General features: G+C 36.5%; 1 protein-coding gene across 4 annotated transcripts in view; it reads right to left on the bottom strand.

Moving 5' to 3' along the window:
* map7d1b (MAP7 domain containing 1b) overlaps positions 1-24,376 on the bottom strand; it is a 52,143-nt gene that overhangs the window by 23,300 nt on the left and 4,467 nt on the right. For 2 of the 4 annotated variants that reach the window (XM_067425604.1, XM_067425606.1), the window contains exons 2-4: positions 3,079-3,273; positions 1,246-1,314; positions 885-905 (exon numbers count right to left, since the gene is read on the bottom strand). In XM_067425604.1, the coding sequence (XP_067281705.1) occupies positions 885-905; positions 1,246-1,314; positions 3,079-3,273 (285 nt within the window). The remainder of the gene's footprint in view (positions 1-884; positions 906-1,245; positions 1,315-3,078; positions 3,274-24,376) is intronic. The other 2 variants (XM_067425605.1, XM_067425607.1) reach the window with 1 other exon arrangement.

Raw genomic sequence — 24,376 nt, 5'->3', positions numbered from 1 at the left:
CAATTAAAAATATTTGGATTTCAATTTATTATACTTTAAATGATGATTTATTTCTGTGATCAAAGCTGAATTTTCAGTATCATTCCTCCAGTCTTCAGTGATCATGATCCTTCACAAATCATTCTCATATTCTGATTTATTATGAGTGTTGGAAACAGTTCTGCTGCCGTATATATTTGATGAATAAAAGGTTCAAAAGAACTGCATTTATTCAAAATAACATTTTCAAATAATATAAATCTCCTTTACTATCATATTTTTTATCAATTTAACAATAAAATTATTGATTTATTTCAAAAAAAGAAAGAAAGAAAAAAAACGACTGACCCCAAATTACTGACTTTTTATTCATCAAAGTATTATAAAAAAGTATCACAGGTTATGAAAAAATATGAAGCAGCAGAACTGTTTCCAACTGTAAATGAATCCTCATCTGAGAATGATTTCTGAAGGATCATGATCACTGAAGACTGGAGGAACCATCCTGAAAATTCAGCTTTGCATCACAGAAATAAATTATCATTTAAAGTAAGATAAATTGAAAACCAATTATTTTAAATTGTAATAATATTTCACAATATTCCAATTTTTCTGTATTTTTGATCAAATAAATGCAGGCTTGATGAGCAGAAGAAACTTCTTTCAAAAGCATTATAAATAGTAATGTGTCCAAACTTTTGGCCTGTACTGTATGTATGCAAGTAAAAGGTTTGGTTCAGTCCATTGTGCGTGAGCTGTATTTAAAATACTACACCTTAATCATAATGATTTTTGAAATTGTGGACAAAGAAAATTGGACAAATGAGAAAAACAAAGATCACAGGACATGAAATAAATGGAGACGATCCACTTAATCAAATGATCGATCCTGTGACGTATCTTACCTTGCTCCTGGGTTCGCTGGTCTGCAGCAGTAAACACAAATCACAAGCACATCGGTCAACATCGGTCAGTCGCATCAGTTTGTACTGTACATGATGCTGCTGACTTCACTGAACATCATTAGAGACCAGTTGGCAGATAAAGTTGTTTTTCATTAAGTGTTTCTTGTGGGAATAGTCTATAACTGAGTTAACCATTATTTGACTTCAGACTGTACTCTCAACGTAGTCCCTAATTATTTTGTATATTGTATATTCAGTTTATATTTGCATTTATGTACTAAACTAGATAGATGTTTTGTGCAGCATAACCACATCATTAGACCAACAAGGCAGGACAAAAGTTGTGTTTATAAAGCCTCACCCAGATATTTGGCCCGTTCCTCTCGCCGCTTTTTGGCCTGCTTCTGTCTTTGCTCTGAACTCATCCCATCTGTTAAGAAAAAACAGATAATGCTTTAAAATGTACTTTCAAATTACTTTAAAGTTGACAATGACATGAGAAAGTCATTTGTAAATAGTACCAATATTTCAGTGGGGGGGTAGGAACAAACGTAACTGTTCAAAATGTTACATTATTATAAGTAAGCATATATTTGTTGTAAAGTATGGTGCTGTTAATCTGATGAGAGCTGGTCGACATTATACCAAAGATATATGCTAAGTAATTTGTCTCTCAGGCTCCCCCTCTTCTCCATTTCTCTTTCCTGGCAAATTAGAGGCTTGTAACAGACATTTTCCATTTTCTTCCTGGCCTCAGGAGAATATTGATTCAATCAAGATAAGTATGTCCTCAGTTCTTTAACTGCAGAGGTGGTTTAATCCAAGGCATTGAAGGGAAATGTGGTGAGTCAGGTATTATTCTGATCACACAGTCACATGTGAAGGATGCTCAATTCAATTAAAGCGCATGCGACTGCGTTTCATCTATGCATTCTTCTTGTTAAGCGTGTCCTCCTTGTAATGCAATATACATGCAACTCTTTCCCAGCGAATCGAACTGTTGCTATGGCAACCGGTCTGCCCCGCGCCCACCATCAAAAGGACTCGACTAAGCCTTATACACTCGAGACTGTTCGAGAACTCTTAGCAAACCTTCCCCAAACACACACACACACACACCACGAGGTTCGCTCCCCGCTTTGATGCACGGCCATGTCGGGTTTCCACGTCTCGCCCTCTTCACAAACAATGACTTGGCTCGCGGCCACGACCATCTGATTAGGATGAATTTAGAAAGGTCTTTTTAAAGTCAGTCTGATGGATGTTCACATGCATGAGGTCTATTATGCTGAAAGAGATGGATTCCTCGAATACATTTTCTCTTTTATTCTTCTGTTTTAATCCTTCTACTATACGAATTTTGTAAATAAATACATCTCTATAGCATCAGTCCTTTACTTTAACTCTTGTCTAGTGCCTTGTCCAAAGGACTATGATTACATCATCATTAAAAAATTACATTTTTAAAGAAATGTTTTGATATTATTAAACGTATTAGAAATATATTCCTCAAAATAACGAATGATGTGATGTTACAATTTGTTTTGTTTGAGTCTCGACATAAATTATTATATTATTTGTTACACAATTATATATATATATTTTTTTATATATATATATTAATTATTATTTTTGATAATAATAATTATTTGATCATTATTTTTGAAATGATAACAATACTAGTAACATTTGGGGAAAAATTACTTGGTTATTGAAAAAGTAAAATATGAATTTAAGTAAAAAAAACAAATGGCATAAAAATAAATACATTAATAAAAAATAAAAAATATATATTTAAATGAATTACATTATACAAATAATATATTATTAAATCAATGTATAATATAAATTAATAATGCAACTATAATAAATACATTATATTATTTTGTTATTTTTATTTTGGTTTGATTGCTAGCACTTCGACAGAAAACTCTCAAATTTGATCAAAAAGATCTTAATTTGAGTTTCCAAGATGAACGAAAGTCTTACGGGTTTGAATTCTTGGAACGACAAGACACAACAGTTGGTTTCAGTTTTAGGTGAGCTGTCCCTTTCACACTAGGGTAGTTGCTAAGGGATTGTTAGGGTGCTGAGTCCCCTCCTTAAATGTAATGATGTAAATGACATATCCCACAGCGGAAAGCTAAAGACAGTTTTTGAGACACAAACAGTGTATTGGTCTCCTTCTCAGTACCTTTTTTAGCCGGTGGGTTGGGACTGGCTCCGGGTGTGCTGGGTCTTGCGTCAGATTTGATTGGTTCTGTTTTTGAGGGAGGGTCTGTTATGAAGGAGGAGTCTGTGACCGTTGTGTCATCCGCTTTTAGGATCTCACTGTCCAGCTCATTCTCATTCTGAAGTGTCCCACTCGTCCCTGGAGGAGATGTGAGAACTGAGAGGAAGAGGAAAAAGAGAAAGTTATTTACAATGAAGAAATAAAACAGAACTAGCTCTATAAGCTCAGTCTGAGTACAATCATTTTAGCAAGAACTCTCTGAAAGGAATTAAACCTAGAATAATGCTTTAAAAATGAACCAAAGATTTACCAGGGTAACACTTTCTACCAAAATACTATACGGGTCATTTGGAAAGAGCAATAATTGATTCACTTCGCAACATCGACACTATTATTGAACTGAATTTAATTTAATAAATGACACTGTTGTCTTTTAGCTGCTTTATACTGAACTGAATTTGTTTTATAATATATGAACAACATTGAGCCGAATAATGACGCTATTGTCTTCTGCAGAGCTGAATCAAAGCTGTTTCATAATCAAATTATGCAATATTAACAGTTATATTCCTGTTAATTACAGAAGCTGCTTTGAAACAATCAGTATTGTATAAAGAGCTATACTGAAATAAAGGTGACTTGTCAATCACCATTATAATCGATAATAATATGCATTAATATATAATTTTATTATTGGAGTTATTAACATTTTTATGTACATTTCATTTAATTTTTTTTGGTGGAAAGGGTTAACCTCTAGCCTAGAAATCTAGACGCACACCCTAGCGGCAGTAAATCTAATCTGCCCGCAAATGTTGTATAGCAACTCTTAATACACTTCTCAGCTGTATTCCCCTAACTCTTGCCGGGCCAATCACATCGTGTATAGAGTCGGTGGGCGGGGCCATAAGGACCTTAGGACTTAAAAACTTTTAACCCTTTCCTCCCTGGTGTATTTACTGCAAAAACAAGATCAGAACATAAATCTTGAGTATTTTAGCTTTTAAGTGATGCATAGTTTGTGATAGTTGATTGAAAAGTTTGTACAAAGCAAAAGTAATTAAAAGTAGACACGCCCACTTGTGTCAACCTCCCTCCCATGAACCTGTGGGGGTTAACTTGTGATTGAAAATAATGATATTTTTGCAAATGTACAACTTTTTTGTAAATTCTTTGGAATAAATACATGAGTAAACAAACAAACAAACAAATAAAGTAATGCTTTTGTGTGTTGCTAGGGTATTCTGAGTGTTTGATAGAATTTACTGATGATTTCTAAGTGGTTTCTAACTTGCCAAGTCATAAAAAGCCTTTCCTGATATTTTGGTCTCTTGTGTCTCTCCATAAATCTCTGTGGTATGTTGTTACATATTACATCATCTGCAAACTGTGCAAAGCACTATATGCAGATACTGAAACTATGGTTACCATCATCAGTTTCTCCATGGGATATACTTATTCCCTGACTACTACAGCACCACTTAAGGGCTTGTGTGCATCTGAAGAGAATCTGCAGGAATGTTAATACAGTATTTTGTATGTATCAGATTTTCACCTAGAATCACTCTGCAGAAATGATCTCTGCTTTCTCGCTAACAAAACACTTCAACCACATTAGCAGGTCATTAGCATCAGGTTCACACACTTTACTCACACGTAAAATACATTAAAGACGGCATGCGATCTCCATCCCACAGGATTTTCACATGAGAAACACTGCAGAGAATCATTAGCCTCTTGTGGATCTCGTTTCTCTGAATATAAAGGTGTGGATGAAGCCTGGAGGAATCACTCGCTACACTAATGTCAATATCAGCATGATAAACATGCACTAGTGAAGTCACTTCATGGGGTCTTTTTAGGCTACACCTTTCAACTTAGTGCTTTCATTTGATTAATGCAAGTCTTAACCCCTCCCCCATCCACAACATAATGGATTTAGTGGCTTCTGAAGGATTAACTGAATGCTATACTGTAAAAATCCATGACTGCAGCCCTTCAAATGAGTTTAGATAATCATAGCATGAATCTAATTAAATAATGGGATCAGTAGTGACTGCTCATTTAACAGCTGACTAAATATGTTTATTCTCTTCACTTCAGATGCAGAAAAGGTCTGCTGGAGCAGCGATAACCTCTGGAGAGGTAATCTGAAATACAATTAAAGAGCCGGTGGTCTCAAGTCAACAGCTTCATCAGTTTCAGACATTAGTCTGCTATCAGTTTCAAACACACAGTATATCTAGAAAAAAGTCATTTTCATCTGTAAGGCTGAGTGATGGGTACATGAAGAAACCATTGGAAAATGCATCAAATGCTTGTATATCATGATCAGTATTGGGGGTAGCGCATTATAAGTACTAATACTACAGGCCTGTTGAACGCTTGAATCTTGGCAAACATTCAAAGTCGTGCAATTATTTTTAGGAAACACACGGCAAAAGTAGTTCCAGGCAGGTTTTGACTGCATCACAGTTCCATATTAGATTGGGTAAACCCAGCCTGAACTGCAAGCGATTTGATTTCGCCAGCCAACTCAGTCTGAAAACCTGTACATTCATTTCTACTGCTTCTGTTACACTTTTGCTGGAACCAATCACAGACTGGTTAATCCAGCTGGCACGCTATTGGTGGGTTTAACATGATAAGTAATTTTACATTAGAGAAGCGATGGGTCGTTGCCCGTTGATCACGCCTCTTGTGGTCTGATTGGTTGAAGGACTATCCAATTGCGTACAGAGTCATTTGAATAATGCTCGTTTATCACGCCTCTTGTGCAGAAGAAAATACAGAGCAGACTCCCCAGACCGATGTTCAATCTTAAACTGAGCTTGGTCTGGTGATAGCCAGACAAACTCCATATCACTTCGACAAATTATTTAAGTTATTTATCAGTTATTATAGCTGACAACAGCATAAGGACTAAAACCCGCAGCGACACTGACCAAGCAAAGAAATATAGTAAACTGGATAAAAATGTCAAATTATTTCCATAATTTCCACAAAATTATGTTTTATTATGTACAAAAAGCACATACTCTTGCTCCTGCTCTCTCTGCTCTCACTTAAAAGCACACACACACACACACACACACACACACACACACACACACACACACACACACACACACACACGTGCAGAAACGTGTTGTCATCGCGGTTCTGGCAGATTTCCCTCTGAAACGGTAGGAAATGAAATTGAATGTGGATGATTTTAACTGTGACAAGACAAATGATAGGGCAGTTTAAACAGTGAAAGGATACACATAACTAAGCAACTGTTAAAGACACAATTATAAAGAAGAAGCATGTTCCAAAGCTTGCCTACTCTTCTGCTACACACTCAGTAGTATGCACTTTTTCTTCACAAAAACAGTGCATACTTTTAGGGCATATTATAAGTAGGCGAATAAGGCCACACACCACAATTATAGCTTATATCAGGGTTTCTCATGAGGAAGAAAGTATAACCATTTTTTAAAGTGAAAATGGATATTCAACAATAATTTTTTGTTGTTGTTGAAAACATTAAATACCAGAACTGACCAGAAACAAATGCATTAATATATGAAATTAAGATATGTAAATTAAAATGCACTACATGAAAAAATTTATTATGGCCCATAGCCTCGTGTGCAGCATTCAGACAAGCTTCGGGCATCCCAAGTTCCATATCCCGGCTTGTGGGGACCTTTCCTGATCCCGTCCCACCCTCTCTCTCCCACTTCGCTTCCTGTCCTATCCCCAAAACACCACAAAAAAGTCTGCAAATAGCATTTGTTAAATAACTACTTATAAAGAAACTGACCGTTGACCTTGTGTCAATCATATCTATTGTGTCACACCAAGTCCAAAATGATTATTTAAATGTTAAACAGCATCTTGACCTCTGGCCTCAGGGGGTAAACATGAGGTCAGCGTGAGTCTAAACATCCTGTTTTGATTAAAGGGCATGTCTGTGTTTCTCCAGTTGTTTCTGAGGTCGATGAGGTTTCAGTCTTTGATTGTGCAGCTGTCATCTTCTTAGGGTAGACCTCATGACAGGAAGACAAAAAGCTTGACTGCCTACAGAAGCAACTGCTGTTAAGCAGTGGAAAGAGACAATTGCTGAGCTTTGCTACTGTAAATAACGGAAGAGTATAACATACGCCAGAAAATAATATGCACTATTAGCAATTCGACTCCTTACAAACATTTAGCTACACATCAAACGCTAATGATAAGTGGCAGCTTCCCCCTGTGCTCTTCTTAGAGGGAGTCAGGTTCCCATGTTCAGTCTGTAAAGGTTAGCAGCAGGGCAATGTCTCACCATCGAGACCAAGGGGACAAACTGTCTGCGTAGACAAAGAAACGGCATCTGTCCCGGGAAAGACACAGAAAGTGTGCCATTTTTCTTCGGCATGGAAAGAGATACGCTCCCACTAATCAGATGCTAAATTCCTCTAATTTGGAGATGGAATTAATTAGTACTTCACAGTAGCAATTAAGACTGGTACATAAAGCATATCAGATGTGAGATATCATAAGCAGACACTGATTTGTAATCAGGACACGCAGCAAATTTAGGACGCCCACAAGTCAAAAGTTCATATCTTCCTTATGAAATCAAGCCCAGCCTTTTTAGTGATTTCCAATGGTGTGTTAAGACCTTCTAGACTTCCACAAAATGAGTAGCCTGACGAGCCAGACCCACATCAAGATGTTTGGTCTGGGAACTCACCATTGACAGCTCAATCCGAGGGGCGGGATAAACGGTCTTCTTTCAAACTCCCTCTGCACACAATTGGATAGCGCTACAACCAACCACAGCAACGTGACGGGGAGCTAGTAGACAGATTAAACTTTCACCGTATCTGGTCGGCAAAACTCTGAACATATCTTCCCATTTCAACAGCACTGTGGTATAATAATTAATTTTACTAATCAAAAGGGTCATGTTGTCTTATTCACCCATCAACAGGAACAAATACAAAACCTCCCAAGATGCACAAGGAAGAACATTTAGAAAAGAGGTTGATACCAAAGCTTTGTGAGCTTGAAAAAAGAAAGCAAAGCACTGCATGTGATCCAGCGATGAGACAATGTTTGGGCAGAGGGACAAAGAGATAAAAACAGCAGTAAACCCGAGACTAAAGCATACAAAGGGTTTAGAACATGTCTGTGCAGATCATCTGAGACGCAGCAACGGAAAACCGCACTACAGTGATGAGAGTTTGGGGCAAAAAAGAGAAAGATCTACTTGACCTGGCAGGCTGTGTTGCAGTACATTTGGTGCTTCAGAATAAAAGGCCTCTAGGAGGAATCTTCATCCTGATATTCTGATTCACGCACGGAGTCCTATAGTCACAGCAGGGGGCATCGCTGCTTCAGCACATCTGACCGCAGTGAGCTAAACACACAGACACCTGCGCTTGAGTATAGAAGTTCACGTGGCGTTCAGACACTGATCTGTCAGGTCCACTGCAGCCAGATCGAGTTTCACCTCTAGCGCAGTAAAAATAGACCCTACAATCCCTCATCAGCCATAAAAGGAGCTGGAACTCTTTAAATTATATAAAAATATATAGTAGACAAGAAACTCGCAAATTCAAAACTCAACCACCATGATGGAGTGTTGTGGGTGGTTGCCAGGGTGTTGCTATGCAGTTGCTAAGTTGTTCATAAAGGGGTTTGGAATGTTGCTAGGTGGCAAGGTTATTATAACTATAAAAATATTTAAACATTTTTGTTAATTTAAAGATGCATTGTCTAATGAGTATCCACTGGCATAAATGCAATATAATAATCATAACTATGTTTTCAGTGGAGTATAAAGACCTTTCATAATGAACCATAATGTTTTTATTACCTTAGAATGAGCTGTTTCTATCCCCATTCACCGTCCCCTTACAGTGAAATCGCCATTTTGTGTTGCCATGTTTCTACAGTAGCCCTAAAAGGACAAACTGCTCTACAGAGCACTAGCTACTCTCTGGTGTCTCCGATGATGACATCTTTGTCCTGTGTCGGCCACCGTAGCTTCTCTATGTGCTTCGGAAGGGTGGGGTTGCACTTCACAACCTCACCACTAGATGTCCTTAAAATTTATACATTGCATCTTTAAATAAAAAAATAAAAAAAATGAAAATATAAGATGAAAAATATTAAACTGAACAAAAATTAAGTTGAAGCACTAAAAAAAAAATACTGTGTAAATAAATACTGATGCTGAGCTGAAATAAAAATAAGAGCTAAAATAAAAAAATATAATTAAGTTTTGTTTAAATAATTAAACCATAATAGTAATTTTAAAAAACTAAGAAAAATTACAAAAGCACATAACAAAATAAAATAGGAAATGTATTCATTCATCCACTAGGCAAAAATTCTGAAAAGTAAAAGCAGACATTTCCTAAACAGGCACCACAAAATATGGCCCTATAAATACAACCCAAATATGGCATCTGAGCAAAAGTCCCATGTATAGGACACTGTTTTGGTCCCTATCGGAAAACTGTTCTCAAATTAAAGGGGTACTTCACTGCTGGCAAAAAGGGATTTAAAAAATATCGGCTGCCTGTAGTCGAAACAACTACAATTTTTAAATCGGTGCAACCTGATGTTGTTGTCTTCTCTTTTGTCAAAAAAGGTAAACAAAACTTCAATCCATTTGCTCACCATTTCATCTCACTCCCATCTAGAGGAAAGAATCAACACATTAACAAGATCATACTTGTGTTTTTTCTTTTCCTACATGTGGTTATCTCTGAAAACCTTCTGTAAATGCACACGGTTCTGTGTTTTTTGCACTAGGATGACGGGCTTTACAGACACAATGGTGTGAAGTGGGTCAGCGGCCCGTCCACAGCAGAGGGAAGAGCACAAGGCTCAGTGGATCTGGGTCAGTCGGACCTCAGGCATGTGTGGCATGCGTCTCTACTGTCTGTGTGGATGGCAACAGAGCACAACATGGCACAGGGCGCCTGCGTTCAGCACACACAGGCACATGACCGGCAGAGAGCTAAACAAGGACAGAGAGAGACTGAGAGAATATCTCTTCTACTGTTTACACTTGAAAATGCCACCAATACTTTACTGCTATTAATTTAATTGTAAGTGTCCTGCAGCTGATAAACTTCATTTTAGTATTTCCACATGGATCCTTCTAAGGAAATAATGCCATTTTTGCCTATTTCCCTTAAAAGAGTAGTTCACTTTAAAATGAAAATTTCCCTTATGATTTACTCACCCTCAAGCCGATATCTATATATATAGATAGATCAGGGCTCGACATTAACGATTTTTTGAAGGGACAAGTGAAAAAGAATTTTACTTGCCCGACGGACAAGAGCCGGATTAAAACAAAAAAATAACTAGCGAATCACCAAAATGCAAGAATGATTGTGCATTCATTTAGTGTAAGTGGCGATCGATAGTGGTGGATAATAATATATGATGAACTGACGATAACAAGGCTGCGCTGTTGATGCTCGTGCAGCCTCTCGAGGAGAAATTACAACACTAGAGCGTTTTAGCTGTTTCCTTAATACCATCATGACTGAAAATGACACTGATTTCATATGACAGTTTCTTAATCAATTAATTAACATTCACTGACATTAACATCCACTTAAAGTCACATACATTTTAGATGCATTATTGAGTGCTTTTGTTCCATTTCAGCAGCGAAAATCGTTCACACACAGCAGAACCGTAGTGTCTCACAGCAACAAGTGTGTTACTGAACGATTCAGTGTTTGAATGAATCGTTTGAATGAACGACTCAATGGCTGACTCATTAAGATGGCCACCTGCTGCCACCTACTGGAGGTTTAGTTTCATATTTAAACATTTCTTTACAACATTTCTTTTTTGTCTATTCAAAACTACAAATCTCAAAACATTATTTAATGCAGTTGTAATTTTTCAGTGTAAATCATTTAATTTTATTGTTAACAGCCCTTATAGTGTCTTAATTTAATTTAATGTATTGATCAAATTTAACAATATAAAATTAAACCTGAAGCATAGCCTATAGTTAATAGGATTAGGGGGGAAATGCCTTTTATAAAAGGTAAAAATATATATTTTTTTAATTCACAAATATGCAGATTTAAATATGTCAAAGCTGATTGAACACTGGTGAGAATATTGCTTCAGAATAAATTTTAGTTACAACACACACACAATCTAAAAAATATCGAACTTTTTTCCAGATAAGCAAATTTTTTACTCGGACAAGTGAATGAACGATTTACTTGTCCGAAGGACAAACACATGAACATGCTTAATGTCAAGCCCTGTAGATGTATATGACTTTTCTTCTTTCTGATGAACACAATCGGAGTTATATTAATAAATATCCTGACGTTTATACACTTTATTAAAGTGTCGGGGTCCATTGAATTTGACGCTCAAAAAAAGCACACTAACTTACTCAGCACGGCTCTGGGTCTTTAATAAAGGCCTTCTGAAGTTCATTGATGGGGTTTTGTAAGAAAAATATCCATATTTGAAAATATCTAGCTTCCTGTAGACCACCTTCCGTATTCAACTTATGAAAAAAGTGTATCACTAGGATGTAGCGTGTGTAAGTTTAATATGGAAGGCGGTCTGGCGGAAGCAAAATATTTGACTTTATAACTTTTATATGGATATTTTACACAAATGCATTGATTCACTTCAGAAAGCCTTTATTGACCCACCTTAAATCAGTTCCAACTATCTTACTGCACATTTTTACAATACTAATCAACTTACTCTTATTTCTGACATACATTCTCATAAAAGAAACATCCATATTAAAAGTTTAAAGTTTTCTACAAAAAAATACATATGCCGAAGATTTTTTCTCTACTAATATCAGTATTTGTTTTAAATTTTAGTTTGTCATCAAGTACTGTCCCTAAGTAATTTATAATGTTTGGCCACATCTAAAGTGAACTAATCCTTTAATGCTGATCTAATTAATAAGTCACAATAAAGTCACAATATTTGACAAATTTACTGATAAGAAAATAATGCAAATAAATAAATAAAAGTTCAACAGTTCAGCTGTGAAGGAAAAAAAGAGCTATTGATCGTTTTTACAGATTTTTATGGCACAAAGGGCAAAAATATTGACTGTGAAAAATGTGATAATATTTGCTAGGTTATTATTAACCATTTCACACTCAGCCATGTATGTAAGCATGTTCGAAGACAAAGAAAATGTCATACACTAGTTGTACACTAGCTTTTCTAAGAAATTAATATAATACTTGTACATCTTGTACTTGAATTATAAGGATGCATATAATTCAATTAATTAATAATTTTCAATAACAAAAAGGCACACAAAGTGTGTTTTAAAAAGTATTATCAGTTAAAATTGTAATCTTAAATAATATAACTGAATGCTAAAATTCACTGGCAAGTGGTTAAGAACTGTTTATAAATAATCTTCCTCAAAATTTCAGGAACAAATAGCACCATTTCCTGAGAATGACCCAGTTATACTTCTAATAATAAACAACACAAACTGTGTATATTTGACGCTGAAATACTGAAAGATCTCAGCGTTCACGACCGTAGCCCTGATAGAAAAACACACTGTCTACTTTAAGATACAGAAGAAGAAAAAAAACTCTGCAGTAAATCACTGCTACCTAAACCATAACACCTGTTTCTACATGTCTAATACTGAACATCTGTATCGTGTGGTCTTTGTCATGTGACGTGTCTAAGCACAACATTTAACATTTTACATTTAGCAATGCAAGTAAAAACATTCACAGCACTAGAAATACAAAACAGAACAATGAACAGCAACAGAATTACATGTTTCTCTTGGGGCTCTTCTGAAGTATCCAGTGGAGTGGCAACAATCTGTCTCGCAGATCAACATGCTGGATAAACTGGGTTACCCACATCTGCACTGACACACACACGCACACGTGCACACGCAAACGACGCCAGTGGAGTGCTGGAATCATCCAAACACCATTAATATTTTAACACCCCCCCAATGAACTCAGACACTTGCACAAATGGAAACTCAGAACCAGCCTATACATTGATATATAACTGCGAGACTGTAGGGCAAGACTGACTTCACTACTAAAAGCTGTTCTTCAAACTAGACAGCTCATGGCACTCATGTTTTTATCCTCAATCCAACAACAAGAACCACACGGTTGCCTCGATTACAGACACAACAAACAGAACAAAGGCAAGCGTTTTAAACCCACGACACCCGTAAGCGTTATCTTGCATCATTTGCTAATTGGTCTCATACTGAGACGCTTCAGTGTGATTATCGAGATCAATCATCTGGAAATAATCATCATCAATAAACACTTCAGCTCATTCAGTGCACAATGCAAAAGACACTGTATTTTATGTCATAATATGCACGTTTTCAACAGTTGTTTGTATTTTTTATGTTTTTTTTTTTAGCAAACGCCCAAAAGCCTCTGACCTCAGATGAGTAAAAATGAGATAAGCCTCTTTAAGGGATTTTATCTGTCTATATTAAAGCTGCCCATGAGTGGTTTAATGGAAAGAGCATCCAAATGTATATGTGCATGTTTAAACAGTGTGAGTGTGTATATGTGTGTGGACGTAAAGGATGTCGGCACAGTGACTTTGTGCAGTGACCCACATCTATCCGTTCGCATGTTTTGGCAGCTGCCTTCAGCAGCATAGCCACGAGAACGGGAAATCAAATGAATGTTTTGACTTTCTTAGTATATTTCTACCTCACTGCTTGTTTAAAATATACGCATTTGGCAGATGCTTTAATCCAAAGCAACTTACAATGCATTTAAGTTATACATTCAATTCATGCATTCCATGGGTATCAAATCCATAAACTTAGCATTATAGTGCCACGATCTACTACTGTTTGAGCTACAGTAAAGTTACACACAATATATCAGTGCATGTTATTGCACAGAATAAAGTTGTTTGTCTAATCTTGTAAATGCAATAGAATACAAAATATTAGGGGTGTAACAATATATCGTGTCACAATATATCGCAATACAAAAATGCAATATTGTGGATAGTGACAATATGAAATGTGAATAGTTCACCCAAAATGAAAATTACTATGTACGGTCATAAAAAGAGTTTTAGTGTCAGTACTACATTAAACTACTACTGTACATAATGATGAATATGTATTGTATAATAATGCAATGAGGGATTTGTGAGTCCTGATAATGGCGAATATCTCATGCTACGAGTAAAAAGTGGCCAAATATCTCTAGTCAGAGACAGAGTGAAGGCATATTCGTCTACAAAAAAATATATTTTAGCATCAGAATCATTCATATTTTTATTCTGGCGTAACATTTGTCTTGTGCATTGAGTTATTCATTCCCACCCCTAATGTGAAACCAAATTTAGAATTTTAGTGGGCAGTCCATTTTTTGTTAACCTTTTGTTAAACCATTTTCTTGATGTATTGCAATAATATCATATCATGATTTCAGTATCAAACCGTGGCATGAGGGTATTGTTACACCCCTAGAAAAAAATACACGCCCAGGTAAACCTTTACAAAAATTCTAAGTGAAAAAAATCCCATTGGGAAGGATTCAGAATCATGTTAAAGAGCTGTGCAAACAACAGCATTTATGTCTAGGCCCACACAAAACCTTGTCTAAAAAAATGTCTGCAGAATTCTTTCAGAATATTTTGGCTAATTCAATGTTTTCTGCTAACAATCACGCTTTGCTCGGTCCAACTCATGTCACGGCCCACACTGTGTTCGCTTAATCGGCTCATAATGATAAAGATGAGGAAACCGTTCTGAAAGGTGTCATGGGATCACAACACACTGAGCAACATTTGACAACAACAAAAAAGAATCTTCTACTCAAAATATAGTAAAACAGTAATATTGTGATATATTATTAGTTTAAATACCTGTTTCCTGAGATCAAAGCTAAATTTTCACCATCATTACTCCAGTCTTCAGTTTCACATGATCCTATAGGACACTCTTAGAAAAAAAGGTTCTATATAGAATCTTAAAAGGTTCTATCGGCGCTACGTATTTGGAACCCATAAAAGATTCTATATAGAACCCTTTTTAAGTGCCAAAAGGTTTTTTTTCCTGTCATTATAGAACCTTTTTAGCATTAAAGGTTCTTTGGAGTTTAGTCAACCCTACCTTTCATACTTGAGTCAACTCTAAAGAACCTTTAATGCTAAAAAGGTTCTATAATGACAGGAAAAAACCCTTTTGGCACTTAAAAAGAGTTCTATATAGAATCTTTTATGGGTTCCAAATACGTAGCACAGATAGAACCTTTTCTTCTAAGATTGTAATATGTGATATCCAAATTTGCTGCTCAAGAAACATTTCTTCTTCTTCTTCTTCTTCTTCTTCTTCTTATTATTATTATTATTATTATTATTATTATTATTATTATTAATAAAAAATAGTTGTGGTGCTTCATATTTTTGTGGAAACCTTGATTCATTATTTAATTAAAAAAAACATTTTTTGATAAAAAGAAAGCTCAAAATAACAGAATTTATTTAAAATAGAGATGTCTTTACTGAGATGATCAATTGAATGCATCCTTGCTGAATATAATTATTAGGGCCGGGACTCGATTAAAAAAATTAATCTAATTAATTAGAGGCTTTGTAATTAATTAATCGAAATTAATCGCATTTTAATCGCATATAAATATTTTACCTGAGAACAATGAGAAGTAATTTTTTACATGTATTTTTAGTATACCATTGAATAATGACTGAATACATAAGCTTAATCAACAAAATATTGTTTATTTATTTCAGTCCAGCAGACCAGTGCAATGTTTGCCATTAAGTGTAGCAAAAGCATATTTGTGATATTTGAGGCTCGATGTGCTGCGGTGATACGCTAATTCCTTGTTGTATAGCAGGGGTGTCCAATCCTGCTCCTGGAGGGCCACTGTTCTGCTGAGTTTAGCTCTAACCCCAATTAAACACACCTGTACCAGCTCATTAAGGTCTTATTAGGCATACTAGAAACTTTAGCAGTGTATTGAGGCAAGCTGGAGCTAAAATCTGCAGGACGTCAGTGGCCCTCCAGGACCGACTTTGGATACCCCTGTTGTATAGCTTGCACACAACCATGCTCTTGTCGACGCTTCCATCATTTCGTTTTTTAAAACTAAATTTCCCATCCACGGGGCCAAGCAAAGCGGTCTCATCAGCTTCTTCGTTCATGTTCACTATGGTTTGTTGTTTTCATGGTTGTTGTCGTAACTCATGAGCGCTAGTTGGTGTTCCAGTATAATCGGTCCGTCAAAACTCATTCATTGAAAAACGTTCCGCGAGGCAAAAATAAGTGCGATTAATTTTTTTTTTTTTTTTTGCGTAATTAATTAACGCGTTAAAGTCCCGTAGTTAATTAATCTTAATTAACGCGTTAAAGTCCCGGCCCTAATAATTATACATATTTTTCTCTAAACTTTTGAACATCATTTTGTATTCAAAAAGATCATTTAAAAAAAATGTATATATTTACATTTGAATGATAATAAAAATAAATGCATAGTTAAAATACATAGACAGAAGAGGTGAAATTGGTTTTATTATGTGATACTAGCTTTTATGCAGAATTTGCCCTACAACAAAATTCATGACAAAATTCAAAATAGAAAGAATACACCCCCAAAAATGTGAAAATGTATGACAGGGATGTAGAGAAGGTATATCTGGGAATATCTGTGTCATGTCTAGCCGTCTCTGTGTGCACTGAAGCAGAAGAGGACAGATATAAATATGTAAAAACAGAGCGAACTGATGCTGCCTGTCATAAGAGCTGCTCCTGGCTGAAGTGTCAGGAGTGAAGGCTCTCCAGTCCTGTTATTAATATGTGTATTTGGTCGATCGGATCACAAGTAGACGAGGGAGACACATTCCCGTTTACACCTGGTGTTTTAATCCATCTCTTTTGTCCACTTTCGACCATTTCTGTCCTGATTTCTTCGAGGGGAGGGACTATGGAAGGGTAAAGGCATAGGTTTTTTCAGATCTTTTGATCTAATGGACAAAAAAAGCTTGTGCAATTTACACTAGAACAACATAGAGAGAGCAGCATCTTTGGTTTCTGCTCGGACAGTGTGTGTGTTAGAAATCAGGAATAGAGAGTTTGTTTTGTTTGTTATGTTTTCCATCTTCAAACCAAACTTGGGTCTTCAGCCGACAAAGTTTAAATCCCATATGGCTAGTGCGCTTCCCGTAATGTTTATGCATTAAGTCAGTAGGCAGAGACAAAAACATTGATTGGACCACATGAGTGTTTAGACTACGAAAGCAATCAGAATGCGTTTTTGACTATATCTGGACGTAGTAGAAATTGGACCAGCTCAAACTGTTTACACCTGCATTAAAGGGTTAGTTCAACCAAAAATGAAATTTATGTCATTAATGACTCACCCTAATTTCGTTCCTCACCCGTAAGACCTCCATTCATCTTCAGAACACAGTTTAAGATATTTTATATTCAGTCCGACAGCGTATCTAACTGTATGCACACTATACTGTTCATGGCCAGAAAGGGAATAAAAATGTCACGTGATTTCAGCAGTTTGACACGCGATCCGAATCATGAATCAATCTGCTGATTCATGAACCGTTTGAATCTTTATTTTAACCAGAAGAGAAGACTAATGCTGAATAAAGTCGTCATTTTTGTTATTTTTGGACCAAAATGTATTTTCGATGCTTCAAGAGATTCTGATTAACCAACTGATGTCCCATATGGACTACTTTGATGATGTTTTTATTCCCTTCCTGCCTGGACATGGACAGTATAGTGTGCATACACTTCAATACGCTCTCGGACTAAATATAAAATATCTTAAACTGTGTCTGAAGATGAACGGAGGTCTTACGGGTGTGAAAAACATTAGGATCATTAATGACATAAATTTCATTTTTGGGTGAACTAACCCTTTAAAGCCCCTTTCACACTGCGATTCCGGCAAATACACGGATAATACGACCCGGCATTTGTTCCCAGGCCGCTAGATTTGGTCCATTCACACTGCGAGCGAAATACCGTAATATGTGCACTTTCACACACAACCCATAACGGTCCGTATGTGATGTGTAATAGCGAGCGATCTCAGCTTCAGCGCGAATAGTAAGGAGCTACGTGGTCTCGTGTCCAGTTTGCGCACATTTCTGCTTGTTTAATTTTAGTTTCTTTTGTATACGAACACTCTCTGCGTTTAAAACACCGACTAGCTCTTCTGGCACTGCAGGGTTGTATTATTGAAAAAAACAAGCTCTAGGAGTCGCACGATAACTACGTACACGTTGCGGCATTAGTTTTGGCTTTTGTTTACACAGCGCTTGTCCCGGATCGAACCCCGCAATGTTACTAGGTCCCCGCCCCAGGTTCAATTCGGTAATCAATTCCGGGACGTGGTTGCTTTCACACAGAAGGCGACCCGGCAATATTGCGGGTCCGACGTGCAGTGTGAAAGGGGCTAAAAGCATGTGAAAGCATCATCGACTTGTGATCCGATCGCCCAAAAATGCATCTTAATACCAGTGTAAAGAGGGCCTCTAACATATCACAGTATAAATGGCTTTTGAAAATCATAAATATAAAAACCAGTGAAAAGGATTGGGAATCAGATGCTTAGATCTCTTTGATTCTGTAAAAGAATGACTCAAACAAACAATACACCTTATCACCTCAAGCAAACCGCTTCAGAAACGTCAAATTACTTCAGGTGCACCTCACAATTAGAGCACTGTAAGCAGCTTTTAGATAACGTACCTGCTAAATAAAAAGCAATTGTCTAAAGGCAGCCAAATGCAGCGTGTTTAGAAGGAAATGCCCCTGTAATTCCCTGCACGCTCCTTCCATTAGGAGCCACTTGATACTAAGGTCATTTAATGGAGGACGGACAACCTGCGGCCTTGACTGAGTCTCTTCCAAGCCAAGATGAAAGCGGAAATGACACCGCCAACCCAAGCCACCATGACTCGGTACTTAAAACATACGAACTTAAGATCAGGCAGTGTTCTGTGAAGAGCAGCTAATATTACATTCAGCATATGACCACGTCTATAAATACCCATGAGTTTATTCAGACACACTTGTGGGAAAGTGTTAATCAGCCATCCTGCCGTGACAGAAAATTCATTTTGAAGGTCATCATAAGCAGATGTGAGAACATCAGGGAAAGAACCCAAGAAATGATGTGTCATGTGACTCATTCCCAGCAGGAAACGCCTTCTGAGATCACAATGCTGCAGCAGACTCTCTCCCACCACTTAGCCATTGCATAGAGCATCTGTTTTAGATTATGTTACGACTGCTGAAACACTTTAAGGTGTGGCAATGCTGTTTCTAGATTAGTGTTATGCGGCAATAATGTTGAGCAAAGGGATGCAAACGCACTTGCGCAGCTGTGGCGCTAATATTAGTAGGCCAGTCTTTTGGCCACACTGGAGTGAGACAGGAGACGGGCGGGGTGTGTGAACACACACACAAGCACATGCTAACGACTGTTTTCTCTTTCTTAAACACTCATGTCTTTCGTCAAAGCTGCACTGATGGCTACAGCTGCTGGTGAACCAGTTGAGACTTTATAGCACCACACAAAGTTAATGCCAACAGCCTTAACATACACTAAACAACAGCATCTGACACTAACACACACTGTATTCAACATATACAAACCAGGGTCAGAAATAAACCTATTTACGGTAAGTTGTTTTTGCAGTGATACGATGGAAGAACCTTTCAGTGAACATTTCTTAAAATACATTTTTTTAAAGAACATTTTAAAAATCTAATGTTGTGTGTCCATCAAAGTATTTATTCTTGAGGCTAGCAAATTTTTCCAATTGGTTTCAATGGCAGCTCCATGTTTTTGTTGAAGAATCTTAAGCTTTGGGAAAAAATGCAGAGCTCATCACTGTCACTTTTTACCCAGCCATCCAATCACAGCAGAGGAGGGGCGGGACAAATACAACACTAAACAATTGCCACCTTCTGCTGGGACAATGGCAACAGGCGACAAATACAAGCACAACAATGGGACAAAATCATTGATAACAAGAGCCAGAGCAAATATGTTACATTGATATTGACATTTTTATATTCAGGCAATGTGGAAAATGAGATACTAGTAACATTTCCATGGATATGTCAATTAAATAGCCACATATAGAGTCTCAAGTTTAAAAACACTGCACCAATAAAGCACTCTCAAGGCGTTTTCAGAAGAGTTGCAGCGATATTAGGCATGGTAAAACCGGGTATTCGCGGTAAATCAAGAAAACGAGATTCAAACAATAAGACTAAATGTGTTGAGATGTATAAGAATGATTCGTTTTCTGTCTATAACTGTATCCAAACAGTTGTTGCCTTGTCTAATAAAACATATAATATATTAAAGTGGAAATCGAGGGTAACGAGGGTATGATCTCATTTATAGGCCGCACATGGTCATGGTCCATGTCCTGGTAAAAAAAAAAAAAAAGGCACTTATTACACTGGATTTAAACGTATTTGGAAACATCTGGGCTAATGTAAGTACACAAATATATAACACTGTTCTAGTAGGTTTTTGGATATTTTAATCTAAAAATCTTAATATTGTGTCCTTAGTTATCACACATTAAAAAATAACAATAAAAACGTATAAAACAAAAAACAGGAATTCACTACAGACCCATTTGAAATATTTGCATAGGCATTTTCAAGTTCTGGTTAATTTCTGACCCTTATATCATTTTAAATACATTCGATATTACCGCAGTTAAGGGGGTTTTAGGCATTGTGCTTCTTGGATTTACTCTTGTAAAATAATTTTTTAACAACATGTAATGGCTTATTGTTTTATTACAGTAAAATACTGCTAGATGTTATAATCAGAAAAATGAATAAATATTTTAAAAGTACGACCACTTGTTTTATAGTCCAGGCACACCAGAGTCTCACCAACCACACTTTGTTGATTCTACATAAAGACCACCAACCCACCAACCCTGAAGACAAGGCGTCAAAAAATAAACAGAGCCCACAGAACCATTGGAGTAAACTCTAGAAGTTCACTTCAACAAAGAAAACACTATGTCAGAGGATTTATAGAGCAAAAGAAAGCTCAGAAAGCTTTGAAAAGTCTCCACTATTCCGTAGAAATGTAATGTGCTTACTGAAGTCTGAAAATCCCCTTTGGTCTGCGGGAAGGATGAAAGAATTCAAACCCATGTAGTATAAACTGAAAGTGCTGAGTAAAGTTTGCTAGAACGCTACAAGCTTGAATATAATGAAAACTAAACTCTGAGCATGTACCGTTGCTTTCTAATTACAGAAAAATTAGCAGCATTTCTGCATAAATTAGCATTTATAACCACCCTTCACAAACATTCTCCAAGTGCACCAACAATGAAATGCATTATTCAGAAATTATTCAAAGTTTGACCTCATTTTCAGATCATTGTTGGTAAACACATATTCATTCCGGTTCATTTAAAAACGTCTGTCCTTGAGGAGATCCTGTTTTCTCATGTTCTGACTCAAAGGGAATCCACACGCCCCGTTTACGTAAGACCCAGACTGATTTCCACTGTTTTCCTGCCGCCAAGAAAAGTCATTGTGCAACAGTGAAGACTTGATCTAATCACACAAATTCTCACTTTGTTTATATTTCAGCTGCTGGGACTAAACAGTTTTGCCAACAAAAACGTGATCCAGACTTCCACGGTTCTGCAGACGCCACACCTCATTATTGAACTGCAGATTAAGACGATTAATCTCTAATTTCATAGAGCACTGTCATTTAAAAAAAAGACATGGCTCAGAGATCTGAAACATCAGTGCACACTTTCATTATGAGCTTTAGGGTAAACAGAGCTCGGAGTGGAAAGAACCACCAAATTATGGTGTTTCTTCATCTTAAAATGACTTCATCTGCTTACAGCTGCTTAAGGTTATTAAGCGATCACTGAAAGTCTGCTATTGATGTTCTAAGAGGAAAGAAGGACATCCAGGTCATCCAGATATCTAGTGTCCTTGTAGAGCCAGATGTGCCATTTCCTAAACTTCCTACGGTTACATACAAACAATGCAGGGTTACACTTTATTTTAAGGTGAGTAACATTGTAATTACTTAAACAAGTACTGAGTTACATGAAAACACTAATGCCGCATTCTGTTCCTTTCCTTTAAAGCCTTCCCACGTAATATCCAAATAAGTCGAATCATGTAATGTTAGTGTCGGAATACACAGTCTCCTGCAGGACTTGCACTATAGTAAAAAAAAAGATTTAAAAGCGTATTGAGCTGTGAAGGCAGCTTTCTGTGTAACGCCCGTTTCACACATACTCCGTCTGCAGTGCGTGTGCGGTGCGTATTTTTTGTCAGTACCCATGTTAACGGATGACAGCTTTCACACTGCACGCGGATGCGGTCCGTCAGTCCGTTCCAGGAGCGTTGCGTCTGCAGCAGTGCACGGATCGTTTTCGTACCGAGTCTATTTTTTGCTGCGCTGCGTTGCTGCATTAAAGTGATAGAACATTGTTCGCATTACTAGATTTTCGCGTCAGTACGTTTATTTTTAATTTCACCACAGATGCATATCATTTAAAATATACTCTTGTTTCAAAGTCAACAGATGGCTTTTTTTCTCAAGTAAAGCAACAAACCGACACCTTACCTGGCATTTAGGTTAAAAAAAAGTGCCATAATGGATAGCACTCGTACTTTTTTGGAGGTGAAAAGCAAAGTTCTTTTTGACCTGCAGGATTTCTTTTAAAAGGGGTTAAAAACGAAAGAAAAGACGAGAGTCGGCTGTTTTTGAATATACTAGGCTATTGTAAGTTTCTAATTTAAAATGTTTGTGATTTAAGGCTATAACCTATGTTTAAATGTTTTGCCACTTGTGTGAGCTAAATCTAAAGTATATAAATATGAATAAATGACTTTAATAAAATGATGTTTAAATGTAGTAGGCTACGTAACCTGACTTCTATTAAAGAGTAAACAAAGAGAATTGCAATTCTGACGAGGCATGTTCAGTAAAAACTTTTGGATTTTAAAAAATAATGAATAAATGCTGTGTTTGTGATATGCAACAGCGGATCAGTTGCGGACTGCAAACGCAGCATATGTGAAAGCACTACAGGGTGTAGGGCTCCTGCAACGCACACGCAACGCAACACGCACCGCACACGCACTGCAGACGGAGTATGTGTGAAACGGGCGTAAGGAGCAAAACATGGACAAGTATACTTTGGGTACGGGTGTGCTCTTAAATGATCAAAAACACTCAAATATGTTAGAGCTGAGCATTTGGTTTTAAAGTGACAGCAGCCAGTTTATTGTCATATATCCCCGGTTTCACACACATGGCTTAAGATAGTCCCAGACTAAAATGCATGTTTGAGCTGTTTTAACTGAAAGCAACTTGCACTAACATTTCTAAAAAATGTATCAGTGCAATTGTTTTGTCTCAAGATACACACCAGTAATGTTTTTATTTCTAAGAAACATTTATAAAAGCTACTTAAAAGCCCTCATTAAACTAAGGACTAATTTTGGTTTAATCTAAGCTCTCTCTGTGAAACCGGGCCATAACCCTCTGGTGCTCTTTGTGTGGCGGTCAAAAATGACAGAATCTTTTTTTTAATTCATATTTTGTGTTTTTAGGGTATTTTATGGTACTAAATCATATTTATTGTATAACATTTATCCACTTTTTGAGCATAAACCTGAAAAAGACATTTCTAACTTAAACTATCTTACATGTGGCAGATTATTGCTGAAGTGAAAAAGTTTTTAAAAAAAAGATTAACTTAAAATAAATTACAGAAATTTACAATTATTGTTATGAAAATGTTTTTTCTATTTTTTCAGGACCATTTGTCCTCTTCGAATAATGTCCATGATTTTTTTGAGTCTTCACATAGCAAGGGCTAAAATCTTTACCAAGTTTTGTACCATTACAATAAAATAAAAAATTCTAAATAAACAAGACAAGTCATAAAAAATGACCAGAGAGCACCAGAGGGTTTTACTATTAATAAAACAACAAAAGAAAATGAGAGAATCATTCACTGCTCTTCACTGAATAACTTTTGTAACTTTAATAAGAATCTATGTATATTAAATTCTTACTGAGAAGACTGTTTTTCATTTTTACAGTTGATTACTTTTTTTCAATTTCTGTATAGTAGGCTATTATTTTTTAGTATTGTTTATGTTATTATATTTGTATTTGTATCTTTATATTGTATTGGTCCTATTGTTTGTAATGTTGTTCAT

Source organism: Pseudorasbora parva, chromosome 19, assembly GCF_024679245.1.
Source record: "Pseudorasbora parva isolate DD20220531a chromosome 19, ASM2467924v1, whole genome shotgun sequence".
Lineage (NCBI taxonomy): Eukaryota > Metazoa > Chordata > Actinopteri > Cypriniformes > Gobionidae > Pseudorasbora > Pseudorasbora parva.
Note: the sequence above shows the minus strand (reverse complement) of the source record. Positions and strands in the feature narration are given on the sequence as shown.